General features: G+C 39.8%; 1 protein-coding gene across 6 annotated transcripts in view; it reads left to right on the forward strand.

The window, feature by feature from the left end:
* LOC127413307 (myotilin-like) overlaps nt 1–22,357 on the forward strand; it is a 63,727-nt gene that overhangs the window by 30,202 nt on the left and 11,168 nt on the right. For 4 of the 6 annotated variants that reach the window (XM_051650330.1, XM_051650326.1, XM_051650329.1 and 1 more), the window contains 5 exons: nt 12,025–12,765; nt 13,446–13,590; nt 13,679–13,783; nt 19,434–19,471; nt 20,534–20,669. In XM_051650330.1, coding sequence (XP_051506290.1) covers nt 12,025–12,765; nt 13,446–13,590; nt 13,679–13,783; nt 19,434–19,471; nt 20,534–20,669 — 1,165 coding nt within the window. The remainder of the gene's footprint in view (nt 1–12,024; nt 12,766–13,445; nt 13,591–13,678; nt 13,784–19,433; nt 19,472–20,533; nt 20,670–22,357) is intronic. The other 2 variants (XM_051650327.1, XM_051650331.1) reach the window with 1 other exon arrangement.

Here is a 22,357-nt window from a genome sequence, read left to right on the forward strand (position 1 = left end):
CCCTAAAACTGATCCCTGTGGCACTCATACTTAACTTTTGTTTGATCTGACAATTCCTCGATTACACAAATAAATTGGTAGCGGTCTGCTAAATAGGACCTAAACCATGCTAATGCAAGTCCACAAATGCCAACATAATTCTCAAGCCTATTCAAGAGAATGTTGTGATCTATGCTATCGAAGACAGCACTACGATATAAAAGCACTAGAAGAGAAATGCAGCCGTGATCAGATGATAAGTGCAAGTAAAATGGCAAAGGATAAAACGATGAACGCAGAGGAATAAGCAATGCTAAGCAGGCTAGCAAGCTACAAACAAACACAGACTCGTGCAGCGTTCCAGCAGTAACTGGAAACAGGAAGTGCAACCAGGAACAGGAAAACAAACAGTCTTTACCGACCCTACCGTGTTTACCGAAATAATTGTCATTTGTGACATTGATCATGTCAGCTCCTTTGTACAGACAGTCAGATTTCTTTGCTTCCCTTGAAGCACACAAGATACCTTTTGGAACATTCTTAAATCATGCTGGTAAATTTAATTTGTAATGAAAAAAAAAAAAAATAGAGAAATTTTATTAAAATAGAAAAAATGCCAAAACAAGCATTTTTTCAGGTGGCCTGAAACTTTTGGACCCCACTATATTGTATCTCAACGCTGTGCTGTTGTGTCTAAGGATGTCATTCAAAGTATTCTCATGTATTGTTAGTTTCTTTATAAACAATTTTATATTTTTGTTCATCCAGTGCCAGTTTGAAAGACAGAAAAAATGATAGAGTTAAAGAAGGTCACCATGGCTTGAAGCGAAATGTCTTCTGCTTTTGTTTTCCTTTTCACTTCATCCTATTAGAAAATCTCTTATTCATTAAGAGCTATCAGTTTTATCATGTATTTTCACGGTATGTTATTATGTGTGTGTTGTGCATGCTTTTGGTATTTTTTTCCCTTAAGGAAGTAGTGATAATTTTACATTTCCTCCACTTTATCAAACTCTTCTGGCCAAATATTAAAAACACAAATTTTTTCTGGGGCCTGGGTAACTCAGCGAGTAAAAACGCTGACTACCACCCCTGGAGTCGCGAGTTCAAATCCAGGGCGTGCTGAGTGACTCCAGCCAAGTCTGCTAAGCAACCAAATTGGCCCGGTTGCTAGGGAGGGTAGAGTCATATGGGATAACCTCCTCGTGGTCGCTATAATGTGGTTTGCTCTCAGTGGGTCACGTGGTTAGTTATGCGTGGATGCCACAGAGAATAGCGTGAAGCCTCCACATGTGCTATGTCTCCGTGGTAACGCGCTCAACAAGCCACGTGAAAAGATGCGCAGGTTGACATTCTCAGACGCGGAGGCAACTGAGATTCGTCCTCCGTCACCCGGATTTAGGCGTCACTATACCACCTCGAGAACTTAGAGCGCAATGGGAATTGGGCATTTCAAATTGGGAGAAAAAAAAGACTCACATTTTTAATTGTCCATATGTTTATTGAGCCATCATAGCCATTGGTCTGGAAGATATGAGCCCTTTTACTTCATTACCAGTGGTGCTAATTTTGTGAACAATAAACATAATTGAACACTTTCAATAGATGCTAATCAGAGTTGCACAAGTTGAAAACTTTTTGTCCTGTTCCTGTTTTAGTTCAGGATTATTTTTTTAACTTCTTACTTGAATTTAAAGTTTTAAATCAGGCTGCTTAGGTTAGACTTAAACATTCATTAATATTTAAATGGGTAGTTGACACAAAACACGTTTGCGAAGTTGATATGTCCTGTGGTACGATGCTAACCTCCATCTAAATCTATTTTAAAAAGCATTTTGGAAATTTTCATTTTTTTTTATTTTTAATTATTGTGCATGCAGCTTTAGTGATTTGTTTTGTGAATTTGTGGATTTTCTGAGGTCCTCTGAAGTCTCATATGAATGCTTTGTATTGTTCTTGAACAGATTTGTCGTTGTTGTTGTTCAGAAGAGCAGCTGAATATTTGGAATAAGTTCACGCTTACCTTTCTTGTTCTCATAATTTCTGTCTCTACAGGTACATATTGATTCCATCATCAAATTATTGTTTCATACATATGTGTTCACTTTCAAATCCAGATCAACAATTGAATTTCTTTAGTACTCTAAATGATCTAGATGTATTAATGTATTTTTTAATGATGTAAACAGGGTGGATTATCATCACTTATAATTGAGTATGGTTCTGCAAGTTACTGAACTGTTACAGAGAAGTGAACGATGTTTAGTATGCTTGGAGCTTTATTCACAATGACCTCTAAACAGGGTAACTGAGAGCCAGTGTAGCTGTAAATTAAGTGCACCTGCCACGTCTGTCAGCCTTTGCCTCATGACACTTTATTTAGCTGCATTGCTGTCTAACATTAACACACCAGCACCAACAGTATACAGTGTTATTATGAACCTATGAAGAGTGCAGAAGTCTATTGTCACTAGTAGATTAATTATTGCTTATATTGCATGCATTGTTTTTATTTATTTGATCATATTTGTTATAATGTTTCTTAAAAGTAAGTCAGTAATCATTTCTGAAATTTGAGCTGGCTCAGTGTTTGCTTGTGGGTGGGGGGGGGGGGGGTGCAATACATTTTTCAATAAGCAGTTGCATAACAGACATATGTAAACAGACATGGACTGAGTGGCTGTACTTTAGTGTTGTTCCCCTCCTAGGGATTGAGTTACAAATCATTCTTTAACTGTAATAATGCTGTGGCTGCTGTGTTCTGTGCATAGTATATTTAGTATGAGAAGGTCAGGGCCATCATCAGGGTCCCTGTGGCAAGAGAGACACTCTAAGAGGTGACCAAGTCACTGTACTGAGCTTTCTAGTCAATACCACCAAGATTTCGCTGCACTTTTTCTGGTAATTGATACCCAAAAGTACTGATTTTACTGGGGCTTTTCTCAAAATTGCAATGCCATTTTCAGATTTTTGTGCTCATACATTTTTATCAAAACAAGCAGAAGTGCCCATAACAGCATAGCACACAGAACATTAAAGAGGTGAAACCCCTGATGTGACATGTTTTCAATGGAAGACCCGGTTACTATACCCTACCTATTTTTGCAAAATTATTTTTTGTGTGTACTCATTGCAGTTTCCCTTTCACAATAAGCAGGAGTAAAATGACATATAATCAGTTCACAAACACTTACTTTTCGCCCTGTTCCTCACACAATGCGATCTTATGACATCTATACATTTTTACTAGCTCATGACTCATAAGGTGACACATTTTAATGTTTGCATTACATAACCAACTACCTTTACAAGCGTTTTTTTTTTTTCCTCCCCTTTTCTCCCGCATTTGGAATGCCCAATTCCCAATGTGCTCTAAGTCCTTGTGGTGGTGTAGTGACTCAATCCAGGTGGTGGAGGACGAATCTCAGTTTCCTCCGCGTCTGAGACAGTCAATCCGTGCATCTTATCATGTGGCTTGTTGAGCGCGTTACTGCGGGGACATAGCGCGTGTGGAGGCTTCACGCTATTCTCCACGGCATCCATGCACAACTCACCACATGCCCCACCGAGAGCGAAAACCACATTATAGCGACCACGAGGAGGTTACCCCATGTGACTCTACCCTCCCTAGCAACCGTACCAATTTGGTTGCTTAGAAGACCTGGCTGGAGTCTCTCAGCACACCTTGGATTTGAACTTGCGACTTCAGAGGTGGTAGTCAGCGTCTTTGCTCGCTGAGCTACCCAGGGTCCCTTTACAAGCTTTTTTAAGTAGCTCAATTGATAGAGTGCTGCACTTGTGATGCAAAGGAGTCCTGAAGGGCACGCTAGTCGACACGTGAGCCAAAAGTGTCATAGAAGCACTACAAAATGACAAAATGCTTCAGCAGTTGTGTTTTATAGCTCACATTCGCTTTTATGACACTATCGGTTAGGTTTAGATTTAAGGTTTTGTGAGCTTGGTTTTGCTGAGTTAAAACTCAATAGACCTTATTCATAGTAGCATTATATTAGATTTTTTAAGTGAACAAAAATGAGGCTGTGAAGGATAGACTTACCATCTCTTCAATGGCATCCACTGTATAAAGCTGTGTTAAGTTTCTAGATCACATCTAATTTTCCAGATGTGATCTAGAAGTTATCTGGAATATTCTGTCAACTGAAATTTCTTGTAAAGAGTTTTTTTTAATGTTTTTTTTTTTTTATGTTTCATCAGCAGAACAATCCAAAACTGTTTAAACAACCATACTGCCCGTTGAAACAGCCTTGTTGTTATCCCTGTCAGAAATTTAAGATGGTGATACTGTGAATAAGGTGAATAGGCACCTCATCTGTTTAACAGAACATTTTAATAGGCACCTCTTGTTTAGGAGAACATTTCACCTCAGAACTGCCACTGTATGTGTGACAACAATTACAATAATAAACATTTTTCCAAGCAGTTTTTAAAAAAATCTGTAGTCTGTGGTAAAGACAGTGATAGTGGAGAGATGCACAGCCTAATCCACCCTTGAATGACAAAAAAAATCTGTATATTAGGAAAATACTGTTCTCGGAAATGACTTTGTATGCTTGTGGCTTTTTAGATATTAGTTTTAATTTTGTCCAGTCTTTTTAAACAGAATATCTGTGTAAAAAGAGCAGTGTAAACTTATGCAACAGCTTGTGCATTGCTGCTGCTGGGGTAAAGAGTGCCTGTTCTGATATCCAGTGGCAAGAAAAAGTATTTGAACCTTTTGGAATTACCTGCATTTATGTATAAATTTGTCTTAAAATCTGGTTTGATCTTCATCTAAGTTACAATAATGAACACACTCTTTTAACAGTTAGACAAATTGTCTATAAAAGGAGACACTTTAGTACAGTGGCAACTCTCACTAAAAGTGGCCATCCAGTCAAGATGACTCAAAGGGCACATCGCAAAATGCTCAGTGAGGTAAAAAACAACCCTAGATTGACAGCTAAAGACTTGAAAGAATTATTTGAACTGATTATAAATGTTTGTGTGTTGTTAGCTTAAGCACATTGTGTTTTATCTATACTTGTGCCTTTTATGAAGATGAGATCATATTTTATGACCAATTAATGCAGAAAACCAGCTAATTCAAAAGGGTCACATACATTTTCTTGCCACTGTATGTAAGCTATAAAAAATGTAGAATATGGCAGCTCACACCTTTAGGGAACATCAGAACTAAAGAAATGTTATACAATACTAAAAACTCTCTTTTTGAAAACTTTGCTAAACACAATCAATATAAACTTCAAGTCCAGCAGCTAGACCAGCAACAAACTAGCACTTACTGGCCTGGGCAAGCATGGAAATTCATGCTGGTCTAAACTGGTCTTTTCAGGAGGATCCTGCTCAGTTGCTGTACCCAACTGTATCAGGCGTTGGATGACGTGAGCTTTACTGTCTGCACTCCCAGTGGTAGTTTGCACATGGCAATGTTGCTCATGGGCTTAGTTCATTTGCATAAAAGATTAATAAAAAATTATTTGCTCAACATGCATCGCCAACAGTCTCTGTCACTCATGTCGCCACAAACTGCCAACTCTCATTGAGCACATTTACATACACAATCTTAAACCATCTAAGCAGATGGTAAGTAAGGTCATTTAAATGCCTCAAACAATTTTCCTTTATCAAGGTAATGTCATAAATGATTTAAGCAAAAAATGTTCAGCACATGTATATTTTGCCCATGACCATGTCATGTTGCATGTAAACAGCTTTACCAGTGTTCTTACAGGCTCATCCAATAGACCAATCCTTTGTCAACGTCACTGCTTAAGTCTCCGCGTGTGACTTAAGCGGTGATGTTGACAAAGGATTGGTCTATTGGATGAGCCTGTAAGTGGTGGTGGGAACGGTGTGCAAACAATAAACTTTTATCGGATTCCTTTGTTGAAAAAGGGCTCTCGTAGACGGCTCTGGCTTCAAGCCGTCAACAGAGCTGACTGGACAGAGGAGATCATTTCAACTCATGGCTTTGCAGCAAACATTTATAGTTAACATTATTTCAGGTATCTTATTAACTCATATCATTATAATAATTGTATAGCTAAGAATATTTGTGTGTTTATTATGTTTCTTTGTCGTACTTTCGTTTTATCATCTAATTTGTCAAATCTAACACAGCACTCTACCGGATTTCTGCCATCACATACTGCACATGCGCTGAAACTTTTGTAAACAATGAGATTGGTCTATAGCATAAGTGTTGTGCGCATACCTGTTTACATTTTGACATCAAAAGCAGACAATAACCTGATGATTTCAAGTCTCATGTAAACACAGTTTTCTTGATTTATCAGATTTTTTTAAAAAAGCTTTTTTTGAGGGGTATTTATCAGCATATTGGTGTGCATGTAAATGCACTCATGGAAAAGTACCTCCCGTCACTTTGTTTTCCGGCAAATCACTTTAAATGTGAACGCCCTTATGTCTTAAGTGCCATCCTCTTTTTCATCCATCCTGGTTATGGAAGAATTTCTCCTATTCATTTTTTTTCCCATAGGGATCTCATACAATCCTTCAGAAATGAGTTATAAGCTATAAATCAAACCAACCGGCTTGGAGGTGAATCATCAGATTACAAACTTTTATTTGAAGAAAAAGAGTATGTAATATGTTCAAGGAATGAGGAAGCGGGAGATGGCGATTTCAAACTCAGAATTGTCTTTTAATGACAAAACACGCTCACTCAACAGCGCAATGGTACAGTGGTATTTAACTCAAAAATTGTCACGGCAGCATCCAATATACTTGTCAGCTTGGCTCTCTCTCTCCACTGCCGCTGTCTCTTCTCCTTAAAAGCCCCCATCACTCCTCACAAGACAGGTGTTAAACACAGGTGGAAATCATTCACCACTCATCTCTCCCTGCTTCACTCTCCACAGCACGGCGCTCAGCCATGCCCCCGCCTCCACATACCCCCACCGCCTGACTCAGGCCGGGGAGTTGTCCGGCCTGCCACCGACTCCCCACCTCCATTCCGAGAGAGGAAATCAGCCACAGCCATCTGCGCCCCCAGCCTGTGGACCACCTTGAATTTAAAAGGCTGAAGTGCCAGATACCAACGAGTGATCCGCGTGTTAGTATCCTTCATGCGGTGGAGCCATTGGAGTGGGGCCTCTGAACAGAGGGTGAATGCCCTCCCAAGCAGGTAGTACCGGAGAGTGAGGACTGCCCACTTGATGTCCAGACACTCCTTTTCTTTCATGCTAGCATGGGGCTCCTCCCCCTCCACTACCTGAGATAACATAGCCCTCAACCCCCTGTACGATGCGTCAATCTGTAAAACAAAAGGGAGAGAGAAGTCAGGGGAATGCAAGAGTGGTCTGCCACAGAGTGCAGCCTTTACTTGTAAGAAAGCACGGCTCCATCCACTGGACCATATCTGGTGCCCCCTTTTTATTAAGATCAGTCAGCGGGCTGGTGACGGTCAAATAATTAGACACAAACCTGCGATAATAGCCAGCCAGCCCCAGGAACTGTCTTGCCTCCTTTTTGGTCTTAAGTCTCGGGCAGGCTGCAAATTGCTGCGGTCTTAGCAATTTGGGGCCACACCTGCCTGTGACCCAAGTGGAAGCCCATATACCGTACTTCCACCTGTCCAATTGCACACTTCTTAGGGTTTGCCGCGAGTCCCACCCATCTCAACGACTTCAGGACAGCCCTCAGATGCTGCAGGTGCCGCTGCCAATCATTGCTGAAATTAATGATGTCATCCAGATAGGAAGTGGCATAAGCGGCGTGCGGTCTGAGGATTCTGTCCATGAGCCAATGAAACCAAAAGGATGGGTGACAAATTGGTGTAAACTGAACGGAGTGGAAAAAGCATTTTTTTCTCTTGACATGGGAGTCAAGGGAATCTGCCAATATCCCTTTGTTAAATCCAGTGTTGAACAAAAATAAGCCACACCCAACCAATCGAGCAGTTCATCAATGCGTGGCATTGGGTATGCATCAAATTTAGACACCGCGTTCACTTTTCTATAATCCACACAAAACCGAACCGACCCGTCACTCTTAGGGACTAAGACAACTGGGCTGGACCAGTCACTGTGGGATTCTTCTATTACCCCCATATCGAGCAAAGACCTCAGCTCCTCCCGTACTACTTTTTTTTGTATTTGGGTAAATGGTAGGGACGAATGTGTACCACTACCCCTAGGGTTGTTTTGATATGGTGCTGTATGAGATTTGTACTCGACCTTGCAACCCATTGGAGAACACATTGGAGAACTCTCCTTGCAACATGGCAACCTCCATGACTTGTGACGGTGAGAGTGTTCTCCGGAAGTGACCGGGGTGACTCGATCTGTGGTTTTTAAGTTCACCTCCAGACCGAGCTCCACCCTCTCCGGAACGACTGTCGCCAAGGTCCATAGTTTTAGAAGGTTGAGGTGGTAAATCTGACGTGCTCCACCTCTATCCGTACGTTTAACTTCATAATCGATTTCCCCGATTCGCCGTGTGACCTCAAAGGGCCCTTGCCACTTGGCGAGCAATTTAGAGCTCAATGTGGGAAGTAATAGAAGGAGTTTATCTCCCGGTGTAAATTCCCGTAACCGAGTACCCTTATTATACAGCCGGCTTTGATGTTCTTGAGCCTGGAGCAAATTCCCATTGTTAATTGCCCCAATGTGTGGAGTTTTGCTCTCAGGTCAAGAACGTAATGAATTTCATGTTTGCTGTTAGAAGGTCCCATCTCCCAATTTTCCCGTAGGATATCAAGCACGCCACGCGGTCCATGCCCGTACAATAATTCTAATGAGGAGAACCCCGTGGAGGCTTGCGGGACCTCTCATACTGCAAATAAGAGGGGCTCGAACCACTTGTCCCAATTTCTAGCATCTTCGTGCACAAACATACAAATTAAATTCTTTAGGGTCTGATTAAATTGTTCGACCAAGCCATTCCTTTGAGGGTGGTACACACTGATCTGAATCGATTTAATTCCCAATAATTCATACAGTTAGTGTAGTGTACATGACATAAATGTCGTGCCTTGATCAGTGAGGATTTCTTTCAGAATTCCCACTCTGGAGATTATTCTGATGAGTGCCTCTGCAACACTACATGCTGAGATGTTGCGCAGACACACTGCTTCTGGATATTGCATTGCATAGTCCACCAGAACCAACACAAAGCGATGCCCGCATGCCGTCAGCTCTAATGGCCCGACGAGGTCCATACCAATCCTTTCAAAAGGGACCTCGATCAATGGAAGCAGGAGCAATGGCGCTCTTGGAGTGGCCAGCAGATTCACCAGCTGACATCCATGGCATGCCGCACACCATCTACGAACATCCCCGCAAATGCCCGGCCAATAAAAACGGGCCATTATATTCTTTCCTTGCCCTAAATGACCAGCCATCGGATTATGATGAGCCGTCTGGAAAAGCATTTCCCGACGCCTCTTCGAAATTAACAATTGGGTTGTATCTTTCTTTGTCTAAGCATCCTGCATCACTCCATACAACCGATCTTTGATAATTAAAAAATACGAATATGCAAGTGCAATATCTGGCTGGAGTCGTTGACCATCAATCACTTTCGCTTGGTCAAAGGCATGACTGAGGGTCTCGTCTCATGTCTGCTCCAGAGAGAAATATGCTGCAGGGAATACTCCAAGGGCTAGGGAAGCCAGCATTTCCCTCTCCCTTACATCATCCTGATGCGGAGCTGATGTAGACAGCCCCGGCTCTTCCTCCCCAGCCAGTGCATCGTAAACCACACACCGTGACACTTTGTTACAGGACCCATCCACACAGATTTCCCTCAATAAAGCAGTAAATGCTGGCCAATTCGTACCTAGGATTAGTGGATGGATGAGGCGGGGACTATCCACAGCCTCTGCAAAATGCTTTTGCCCCTTAAATTGAATAGAGATGGGCACTAATGGTTATTTGTTAATATCCCCATGCACACACCTCACCTTCACCCTGCGTGCTGTACCCAAAGCCTCACCTTGAACCAGGCATTGGTGAATCGAGGTCTGATTACAACCCGAATCCACCAAGGCCTGGTAGGTACCCCCTTGAATACTCATAGGTATCCAGTACATCCCTGCTTGGTCGGGGGCAGTGTGTGATGCGTCAGGAATCTGGACAGACATCCCCACCTCCATCACCGGGCATTGATCCTGGATGTGGCCCGACTCCCCTCAGCACCAGCACACCGGCCCAGGCTTTCCCCCTGCACCTGCGGCCACCAATTCTCCAACCTGGCGGAAAAAGGGAACAGACACAGAGGGTGTAGGAGGAATCACCGGAACCCCCCAGGTCTGCGGAGCGGGTTTCAGGGGAATAAACCCCCGCCTGTGGGGAGCAGGGACAGGAGCAGGAAGAGGTAGATGGGGGAAGCGACAGAGGGAGAGAGAGAGAGAAAAAGCTTGGCTATCTCCCAGATATGCCATCAAGTGTTCCTCAGCCAGCTGGACTGCAGCCTCCAGTGACATCTGACGGTGGCACTGGACCCACTCTGCTGTCTTTTTTGGAAGCCGGTCGATGAACTGCTCTAGTACCACCAAGTTGACAATTCCCCTGGCGTCGCAGTCCTCTGCTAGCAGCCACCTCTGGCAGGCATCCCAGAGCTGCTGGGCGAAGGCGAATGGGCGGCCTAACTCCCCAAAGGTCAGCGCCCGGAAGCACTGATGATGTTGCTCTGGGTTCCGACCGACCCATTGAAGAATGGCTCGCTTCAGGTCTGGGTACACCAGCACATTATCCAATGGCAGTTGTTGGGCCACGAGCTGGGCCTCCCCCGACAGGAGCAGCAGCTGGACCACCCACTGTGTCTGGGGCCAGCTCGACCCCGCAGCGGCCCACTCGAATAACTCCACAAATGTCTCGGGGTCGTCCTGGGGGCCCATCTTGGCCAGGGTGATCAGAGGTGGAGGTCCCTCGACCGGTGTCGCTGCTGGAGTACCCCCTTGCATTGCTCTTGCTCAGTGTGAAGCTCCAGGAGGGCCTGGTGGATGCCAGCGAGTGTCTTGATCACGTCAGCCAGTGGCGAGGACTCCATGACAGCTGTCTTCCTCAAATCCCGGGTTTTGGCACCAGTGTAATATGTTCAAGGAATGAGGAAGTGGGAGACTGCGATTTCAAACTCAGAATTGTCTTTTAATGACAAAACACATTCGCTCATCTGCACAATGGTACAGTGGTCTTTAACTTAAAACTCAGGGTTTTCTTTTTAAATCTCTGTCACGACAGTGGCCAACACACCCACAGCTTGTCAGCTTGGCTCTCTCTCTCCACTGCCGCTGTCTCTTCTCCTTAAAAGCCCCCATCACTCCTCACTAAAACACAAGACAGGTGTTAAGCACAGGTGGAAATCGTTCACCACTCATCTCCCCGCTTCACTCTCCACAGCACAGCACTCTGCCCCGCCTCCAGAGAGTATTTGAAAATTGGACGAAAAGACAAATGTACAAGACCGTGTACTTAATGTTTTTAATGAGGGAATGAACTACAGTCCCATGAAGCATTGCAAATGACCTAATTGAATTAAAAACAATTGAAAAATATAAAACTATTGATTTAAAGTAGTTGACTATAAGTAAAGTTAGTATAATTAATTTTAGTGTAAAATACTGGCTTGATTGTGTTATTCACTGTGTCATGGAAGTTGCTTCGACTCTCTGATTGGTGGATCTTTCTCTCCAGGATTCATGAGTAGTGTAGTTCTTCACCAGGACATTCTGCTATTAAACACAATTTTAAAAAATGAAGTTGAAATAACACAGGCTGATGATTTCAACTGAAGCATATGCCATTGATTAATAACTTTGAAGCTCACGGTAGGTCTGTCTTTAAAAGTTCAGACATAATCATTAAAAATCAATTCCCCTATGAAAATAATATATATATTGGAATTTTTACTATCGGAACCTGACTGTTGCACCCTATTTCTGTGGAGTTGCACTAGGTAGCAATCTCATTGGTTATGAAATCTCATTGGTCCAAAATCCCATCACTTTTGTTGTATCAACACCTTTCAACTTGAGTAATCTTAGTCACATTTTTCCCACAGGGTGCTGGAGCCTGGCATCAAAAAAGTTACAAAGACTCTTGCTGTCACGGATAGCAAACACAGTTTTGCCAGTCAATCCACTATAGAAGAAACAGAGGTCTCCTCAACTCCCAAACCTCCTCATCCATCAGAAGAGGTAAAAAACAGTGTGCCACATCCATTTTCTCTCACCAGCAAGCTGAATAAACCAGTGGAACCGTGGGTTAGCGCCATGAATGTGGCTGACCTGCCCACCTTCTCACCATCCCCTAGCGCCTTTAATTATGAGCGCCCCCGCCATTTCATCCAGTCCCAGCCCAGTTTCCATACGCCCAGCAATGAGATGAACAAGCCAAATAATCTCATCTCACCAGCTTCAACTACTGGACCATCAGTGACCCCAGCTCAGCCTGCACCCATCCAAACGGCAATGTGTTCTAGGGTAACTTTGATTCCCAAAGTACAGAGTACTCCAAACAATGAGAAACTATCACCAGCAGCGTTCCTATCATCTGTTCTGCCTTCACTTCAAAGCTCCCAGGCAAAATGCATTTCTGTACCTCAGTCACCATCTCCTAGGCGCTTCCCCCGATCACCCAGCCCACAGCCAAAGACCAAAGAAGAACCTCCGTCTTTTCCATGTCAGTCGCTGAATCATCCTCCTTTAGCTGCTCCACCCCGCATATCTCCAAATACCCTGTTAACATCTGCTCCACCTCTACAGTCTCCACCCATGTCCCAAATTACCTACACACATAATATGTAAGTCTATTACCGCTAAACACGTACACCATATTTTTCCACTTATATATGGCTATATTCTCCTATAGAAAAGAAAATCACAAAGGAGAACTCTTCAAAAGTGCACTCAGTATCTTCCCCTCATTACTAGCTATATGTCAGTAACCCCCCTGTTATTGGACAATTTCCCTGCAAAATAAGTTAAACATGGATTGACTATGAATAGTGTGTTTCTAGGGCATTGATAACTGACAACAGTTGCTTTTGCATGATGTTGCATAAATGCTGCTAGTTGGCAGTATATGTCCAAGATGACTGAACAAAAAATTACTGTGTGCAACTTCAAATTCTCAATTTTTCTTCTGAGAAAAAGACTCCAGAGTTTCCTCTAGAGATTCAGATAAGATCCTAACAATGTTTCAAACTTTGCTCAGATTTGCCAAGATACTAGTCTGCGATTAAAACTCCTAAATCTCAATATGAACTCTAACATTTCTCATCAAATTCTTACAAATTATCTGACCTTTGCTCCACAAAAACTTTATAGCTTTTACTGTATGTCAACAAATGTCTAATTTCTTTAAAATTTGTATTGATACTTACTGTAGATGCAACATAACTGAGATCTCCAGTATGTCAACTGAGCTTAAAAGAGTATCCTCTTTGCAATCATTTTACTCTGGGCTTTTTTTTTTCAATAGTTTGCCAAAGCCAATTCTGAAGAAGACGGTTTCCCGCCCAGCATCTCGCACCACAGATGAAGAGATTCAAGGCTCAAAAGATGCTCTTATCCAAGACCTGGAGAAGAAGCTACGAAGCAAAGCTCCTCCACAAAGGAACAGTCAGGTATCTGAACATTTTCCTGAGTTCCTTCTATCTCCATCTGTGATAGGAAGCCAACGAATGAACCTTACAGTAAGCATTTCACCCACAGCAGAAGATATCTTATGAAGAGCGTATGGCTAGAAGGTTGCTGGGTTCAGATAATGCTGCCTCAGTCTTTGATCTTGAAAATTCCTTCAGTGTACTGCCTGCACAGGTATTGTAATTTTCAATTATTTGATGTTTAATGTAACACTTGAATACCTTTTAAAATAATATGCAATCCATGGTGACTACTCAACGAGTTCATTGATTATATAGATATTACATCAAAAGTAGAGCACAGTAGAGGTCATGGGTTCAAGTCCACAAACACTGTTGCACTGTTGGTCTCATTAATATTGTTTTGTATTATATATTATCATATCATATTATATATTTTTTAAATATTACATATTAAAAAAATTTAACTTAAAGTTATGAAACTATTTAAGTGGTACAACTGAAATAATTTGTGGTTGTATAGCCTACTTTATTTTACTATGGAGGGATATAAAAGACAAAATAAAACAAATATGTGATTAAAAAAATAATGCAATATAGTAACAAATAAGTGGGAAATGTATTTAAATCAAATGAAAAACAACATTAGGTCTCAACCAAGGAATAGTGTGAGTTGGGGGTGAGACGATCTGTTGATAAACAGCAGACAGTGTTTGGTAAGCTGTTTGAAAACAATGTTTATTTTTACAATTCCATTTGGTGGAGCTAGTGAGGAAAAAAAAACTTTAGCTTTAAATGAAAATTATATGAAATATGTCAAGAACTATCATTTGAAATATAATTAAAAATAAATTGTATTACTGACAACATGCAAATTAAATATGTACAAAATTCTATATAAAAGGAGATTTGTATAGTCACGTTCACTTATAATATACAGACGACATGGAATCACATGTAGATGATGAATATCATGCATCTTCAATTTATTTCACCCACCTTTTAAAGTAGCTCTGGACAACTTTTTGTTTTATTCATCTTTCATATTAATCAGTGTTGAATGAAAAGTATAATTATGGATGTCCCATTACGATACTGGTATCAGAATCAGGTCCGATACCATGCTCATGTACTTGTACTCATGCTTGTAAAAATGCTCTGATATCAAAAACTGATACCATCTGACATATGAATGTAATTCCATAAACATTCAGTGTACAGATTAAAGTCATGTTATGTCCTAGTGTGAATATTAAAGCAGAAGGCTCTGATTTAATGACATAAATATATGGTTTGCTTGTGCTGCACATTTCAAAGTGAATGTGTGGAGTTGGTGGCACCATGACTCATTCATGGAAAACACCATCGTGAGCATTGCACGCTCTGTTTGTAGCAGATCCCTAATTCACTTTGTTGTGCAGGGCACATACAGACTTCTGTAGGAAATAAGCGACTTTGTGGCAGGGTATATTTACAACTGCCAGCATTCGTCACCAATAATATGTAAGAATTGTATAATGGAATGCTAAATGTAATGGGCAGATTTAAATATGCTCACATTTATTCACCAATAATATGTAGGAGTTTATATGTACACTGCCATTCAAAAGTTTGGGGTCACTTGACTGAAATGTTTCTCATGATCTTAAAAACCTTTTGATCTGAAGGCGTATGCTTAAATGTTTGAAATTAGTTTAGTAGACAAAAATATATTTGTGCCAACATATTAATTTATTTCATTACAAAATTAAAATTTTATTTAAAAAAAAAAAAGTTTTTGAAATGGATGACTTGGACCGAATAATAAAGAAAAGCAGCCAATAAGTGCCCAACATAGATGGGAACTCCTTTAATACTGTTTAAAAAGCATCCCAAGGTGATACCTCAAAAAGATGGTTGAGAAAATGTCAAGAGTACATTTCTGCTAATTCTAGGCAAAGGGTGACTACTTTGAAGATGCTAAAATATAACAAAGATTTTGTTTTTTATTTTTTTATTCAAAACACAATTCCTATAGTTCCATTTCTGTTCTTCCATAGTTTTGATGACTTTACTATTATCCTTAAATGTGACAAATAATAATAATAAAGAATGAGTAAGTGACCCTAAACTTTTGACAGTTAGTGTAAATTAGTTTGGGAATCTTGCCCGCATTCGACCACCATTATATGAAGGATAAATGACAAATGATCAGATTAGAAATCTGAATACAAATTCTCCACAATTAAATATGTAATACAACAGGCTCATTGTATCTGCTCACAATTTATATGAGGAATTTTAGCTCAAGAAGGGAATTATGATTAATTTGGGAAAAACTGAAATAATTAAGGTGTACATCTGATCACTCGGCCACGCTGAGTTGATATGACGCATCTGTTAACTCCTTAGTATAACACTATTCTCATAGCCATTGAAAATATTATCACAAATATGTTGAAATATTGTTCGAGCATGGAGCGTAGATCTTTAAGAATCATTTGACGAGATTATTTATCAAAATATACCAGTCACATCCTCTTTAAATACAAACAAGGCTTTATTTCTAATCTACAACATCAAACTAACTAACACACATAGACAAACATAAAAACAGGTTGGTGAGTGAACTGTAACAGAAGGTGAATGGAAATGAACTGTAACAGAGAAAATTGAACTTTATGGGGTCTATAGACCATGCCCTGAACCATCGATACTTCATTTAGTATACCTCGACTTGCAGTCGGATTACCCGGAGTATTTAAATAATACACCAGCACTTTCTAACAAAAGTCTGGAGGTGTACTTGTGTTCCATTGCATTGCGTTGCTTTGGTTCTTTGGCTGGGTCCGTGGAAAGTTCTGGTTGTTCTCCGTCGATGTTTCTGGAATTATCAGACGGAGCTTTGAAGCAAGGCCTCCCTTAAGGTAGACTCGCGACTCACTGTCATGTGTGTGCAAATTGTTGAGCAGAGAGGAGAGAAGAGCTCCTTGGAACTTTGCGTTCCGAAATTTCCTGAACTCTACATTGTGCAGAATCTGGGCAGAGGGGTGCCAAAGCAAAGCCAGTCAAAGAAGGGTTCAGAAGAGCAAGATCTAAGAGCCAAGATAGCAGAGTTCGTCCTAGACAGGGAGGTTTTGAGAGTTGAGGTTGGCCGCACCCCAAAGGTGTTTTGAGCCAATCTGCAGTGTCTTTTGCTGGGTCACATGATCATTTCTGTACTTCCCTCAAAATCATTTATGGCCCATTGTTCTTAGGTTTGTCAGTTTTCCCGCTCAAAAAGTGAACATACTTTTATCCTGACTTTTATATAATGAAATCAGTGCAAGAGACATGACATTTGTTAGCATCAACATTCTCTACATAAACAGGCAAGCATTTACATACGAAACACGACAAACTTTCTCTTTATGGTTACTTCACTCCACTTTTTTATCCCCTTTTCTTCCAATTTGGAATGCCCAATTCCCACTACTTAGTAGGTCCTCATGGTGGCGTGGTTATTCACCTCAATCTGGGTGGTGGAGGACAAGTATCAGTTGCCTCCACTTCTGAGACCGTTAATTCGTGCATCTTATCACGTGGCTCGTTGTACATGACACCGCGGAGACTCCGCATGTGGAGGCTCATGCTACTCTCTGCAAGCCACGCACAACTTACCATGCGCCCCATAGAGAGCGAGAACCACTAATCACGACCACAAGGAGGTTACCCCATGTGACTCTACCCTCCCTAGCAACCGGGCCAATTTGATTGCTTAGGAGACTTGGCTGGATTCACTCAGCACACCATGGATTCGAACTCACGACTCCAGGGGTGGTAGTCAGCGTCAATACTTGCTGAGCTACCCAGGCCTATTTCACTCACATTAACATTTGAATATACATTATTATACATTGTATAATTGAGCAGAATTATAAGGCCAGAATAATGCATTCTTTGATTCTAACCACAGTTAGCATATAAAATTCGGTTATGTGCATTGTGAAGTGTAGAATGATGATACAACGAATTTTTTGATAGTGTTATAGTTCATAAAATATACGCATTGTAAACACTGTTCAACAGTTCAGATCCAGTGCGTGTCTGTTCAATCGCTCTGTCTTGAACAATGATTTTTAAGCATGTGATGGGTATAATGGCTGACTGTCACATGATGGTCATTCAGTATAGATTTTTAAGTGTTCATGTGTTCTGACTGAATGAATGGAACAAAGGAGCTTCTTTTGATTTCTGGAAACCCCAGGCTTCCATGGTCACAATTCTTTCTCTGGAATGTGCTTGCCAGTTTTGGGGGTTTTGGGTAAAGTTTGGGTTTTTCTGGACACCCTCCCTTGTTTAGTGACAGTTACATTGGCCAGATGCAGGTCAACTCAGACTCCTTGACGCCCGTCCGAATTCCTGGCTTCTTAATGCTTAGAGGAATTTCCTGGAATTATAGGCCATCTTGGTGTAATTCTGTCCTAATCCTAATTTCCTTCTCCCTGGCTAGTCAGATCCTACACTTCACTCCAAAATAAAAGCTAAATTTAAATGGAAAAAGATTTCACAGAAATATATCACTACTGTATAGTTATGTAATATTCACTGTAATACTACCACTAATAATAATAATAATAATAATAATAACAATAATTATAAATCAGTAGTAATTGTATTATATTTAAGTAATATCTCACATCTGTGATGCCCTGTTATGCAGCACTTTATTTGACAAAAATAACTCAAATATTATATTTTGGATTTGTCATGTATTCTGTATACTGTAACAGCACTTCAGTAGAAAAAACAAAACAATATTATGTTTAAAATGAATTGTTCTATTTTCATTTGATTAAAGTTTTAATGAATTCATTCATTTGGACACTATTTTGTTGATAACATTTAAATAAACTGTTGATGTGGAATTCACAAAAAATAAAACAGGTATTGCTATCAACGAGTAGCCGAAAATAAATTATCAGTACTGGTACAAATGTTTTTTTTTTTTTTTTAAATGGTATCAGTTCATCCCTAATGTATTGTTTTTCATTTCCAGGGGTATTTCATTCTGTTTTTCATTTTAAAGAAATAAATACATTTCGCTTCTTATCCATGCTCACATTTCATAATATTTCATGGTATTGTCAAAAATATATAGACATCCCCTTCTAGGGACTATGCTTCTAGTGGCTATAATTTTGAACCGTAATTACATGTGGTATGTGGGCCAAACTCCCAGGTGGAATGCAGCCAGATTCGGGCCAAAATAAGTTTGCTATCTGGGCGTATTTCTGTGAGGACATATCTTATTGCTATGCCATTAATGCTTAGAGCATCAGTGAGGACTGTCAAGTTCTTCCACACCAGATGCAGTAAACTGTTTTTTACATGTACCTCGCTTTGTGCATGGGGGCATTTTCATGCTGGAACAGAAAAGGCCCCACCCCCCAAACTGTTGCAAGCACAGAATTCTCTAGAATCTCAATGTGTGGTGTTGCATTAAGATTTGTTTTTTACTGGAATTACAGTCACAGCCAAACCCATTAATTAGAAGGGGGTGTTTGCATAATTTAGTGATAGTGTAGTATGTATTATATCACTGAAAAAAATCACTGGTCCCCGGGAGTGGCAGTTTAAGTTCATCTGCTCCCATCACTCTAGTTGTCTTCAACTGGAATTTTCAAAAGCCAGACCCAATAGATAACTTCCTCTCCATGAGCCCAAAATAGCATGGGTGCTTGAGCTATTCATTTTGATGTTATGATTATAATACTCCGTGTATACACTCAGGTCTCAATACATCCCTGTCCATCTGTCTGTCTGTCTAATATGTCTAATATGTCTGTATACGCAAATATTTTGTCAGTGCATATTCAAGTAATTTATCTGCACTATTCTAACAGCCAGGCTCTCCAGAAGCTCATCACCCTGGAGGAATATGGTAAATGTTGTTTTGCATTAGGAATATGAAGTTTGGAGTTTGTAACTGAAGTGCATTTATCTTATTATTGTGCTTGTAGTCCTAACACACCATTTTGGGTGAATCTATGAGAACACTGGCTGGCATTTGTGATTGAGTCAAACACTGAATGACTTTTCTGGTACAAATTGAGACAGTCTTACATTTTGAGGTCACTGTGACAAATGAACTCACCCCTGCCTGTAATGACTACCAATGTTACCCCAGAAAATAACTTTACAGTGTGTGTTAGTTTCTTTTTGTTATTCAAGTAGGCTTTATAACATTTAATAAAGTGCAAAAAATAGTCATATTATCAAGATAATATGTTGTTGTTCCTGTGTTTGAATTGTGACCTACAGTATGGAAACCCAGGCATGGATGTTGTTTGTATATAGGGGAGATTTGGGCAAGTTGTCACACTTTTTACTTCATTGAATATATCTAAAGATGGGTTTATTTTTGAAAGCAAATTTCTGTGTATAACATACCTTAAAGTCTTGTCTAAAAAATAAATAAATAAAAATAAATAAATAAATAAATAAAATTGGTCCACCATTATTTCCCAGGAAAAAAGATACAGTTCATTGAACAAATATTGACATATTCTTACAACATACTGCAATAGTGGGGCATGTTGTCACACTAAATGAGATAAGTTGTTGTACAAGTATAATGTAAGTTGACCCTTGAATGTATCTGTGTGGTTTTATTGTGTTCACTTGTTTACCCAACAGCTATAACAAAAATATGATATTGGAATTTTGCTTTGGAGGACAGAATTAAAAAAATTCAGATTCTAATTTAAGAGGGTTTAAACTAGAAGTTTTAAACCAACATACAAAACCACTGCTAGAGAATATAAGCATTTGGGTAATTGGACTTTTGACTCAAAACCATATAGTTACTGAGATGTAACACTTGTTACAACTTCCCTGTGTGACAACTAGCCCCGGTCTCCCTTATCTCTCCTTCCATGCTCAACTGATTTTTGAATTTAGTTCAGTTCAGTTCTACTCTGTTTATCATGTTTTCACTGTGCAGGTCTAGGAAGAATCATTCTGGAGTAGATGGTACAGAGGCGTCCACCATCCAGGAGAAATGTTTTGCCCCCCGTTTTGTCCAAGTGCCTCAAGATCTCACTGTTGAAGAGGGACGATTCTGCAGAATTGATTTCAAGGCAAACATTTAAAAAATATATATTAATTTATTGACATAATAAAATATTCTGTATGAATGTATTTTACCAGAGCATCTAACCCCAATATTTCTGGCCTTAATATAGAAAATAGAAGATAGAAAATATTAATGTGGCTGGGCATTATAATGAATAAAACCTTCCACAAAAAAGCACGATTTAAAAGCTCACACAGATTTTGTGATCCCACAAAAGGACAGCAAGGTTTCAGCCTAATAAGAGGTGTCTTTATCAAAAAAGATTTATCTCATATTATCTCTGGGTTAACGCTTCTTTTTAAAAATACATATATATATATATATATATATATATATATATATATATATATATATATTTTTTTTTTTTTTTTTTTATATATATATATATATATTTTTTTTAAAGGGGTCATGACATACTCATTTTTTATATACATATATTAACGTTTATTTTGCACCAAAACAGTCAAAATTAAGTAATATATGATCATTTTCCACCCTGACTCTGGCCCTCTGTCTAAAACGCTCTGTTTAGGCCTCAGCATCTCCTTTAAACTTCAATGTAAACAGCCACTGTTATGATTGGCTAACATCGTGCAGCCCCTCGAATAAAGCCATAAATGTTTGAAACTCAATCAGAAGAGAATGAACAAACCTCCACAACAATACAAAACTAAATTTCAGGGTTTACAAATAACACATATCCAACACATTGCATCTAAAGGTATCAGACTGTTCATTCAAGCACAGCAGCACCATAAACTATAAATATCAAACAGTCATTACATAGAAAGATTCATGAATGTAATTAGTAACTTACAATTTTGCAGTTAGGTCCAATAGTGTTTTTAATGTTTCAATACCAGTTCCTTTGCAAAGCTTAACCCTTTCATATGTACCTAATAATAATAATAATAAAAATAATAACTGGCCTCCGCAGAGTAGCATCACACATATGTCTTTCTGCAACAGCAAGTTACGTTACAAGCTGCCAGATTCAAATCAGCTTTTGCACCGACACATGCTGCGCTGGTCAAGCGCCTGTAATTTATATTCTCTCAGTTACTCATACAGTCTTTTGAAGCACAGGTTGACCTTTATTTTATACACATACTTCCAACTCATCACCAAAGTACCACGATAAAAAGTTTAAAGCTCAAATGTGCACAGTCAACACACCAAACGTGATCATCCGATGCATGCAGCCATGTTTGTTTACATTAGTAGTGGTTGTCATTCATCACACAAACAGCTACTCAAAGAGTCTTTTCAAGCACATTTAAATTTTGTAACAAACAGCCAAATTGTCACCAAAGTACCACAATAACAGTTAACAGCTTGTACTGTATAAATGTGATCATCCCACACACAGCCACATCTTATTAGATGCATATTCGGTTTTCATCACAAAAGTACCATGATAACTTGTATATGCACAGTGAACACATACTGAGCGTGATTGTCCAATGCATGCAGCCACGTCTGTTTACACTGGGGTTTGTCACTCACACACACACACACAGACACACACACACACACACACACACAGTCTGTTTGAGATGTCAAACAGTGCACAGGCAAACCCTACTGCTGATATTATATGTTCATTTATTTTTATAGCTATATATAAACTAAATAAATAAAACAAACACAGCACAGCAGACATAACCCATTTGTTCATATGTTTTCTAAACG

This window comes from Myxocyprinus asiaticus, chromosome 22, assembly GCF_019703515.2.
Source record: "Myxocyprinus asiaticus isolate MX2 ecotype Aquarium Trade chromosome 22, UBuf_Myxa_2, whole genome shotgun sequence".
NCBI classification, from domain to species: Eukaryota; Metazoa; Chordata; class Actinopteri; order Cypriniformes; family Catostomidae; genus Myxocyprinus; species Myxocyprinus asiaticus.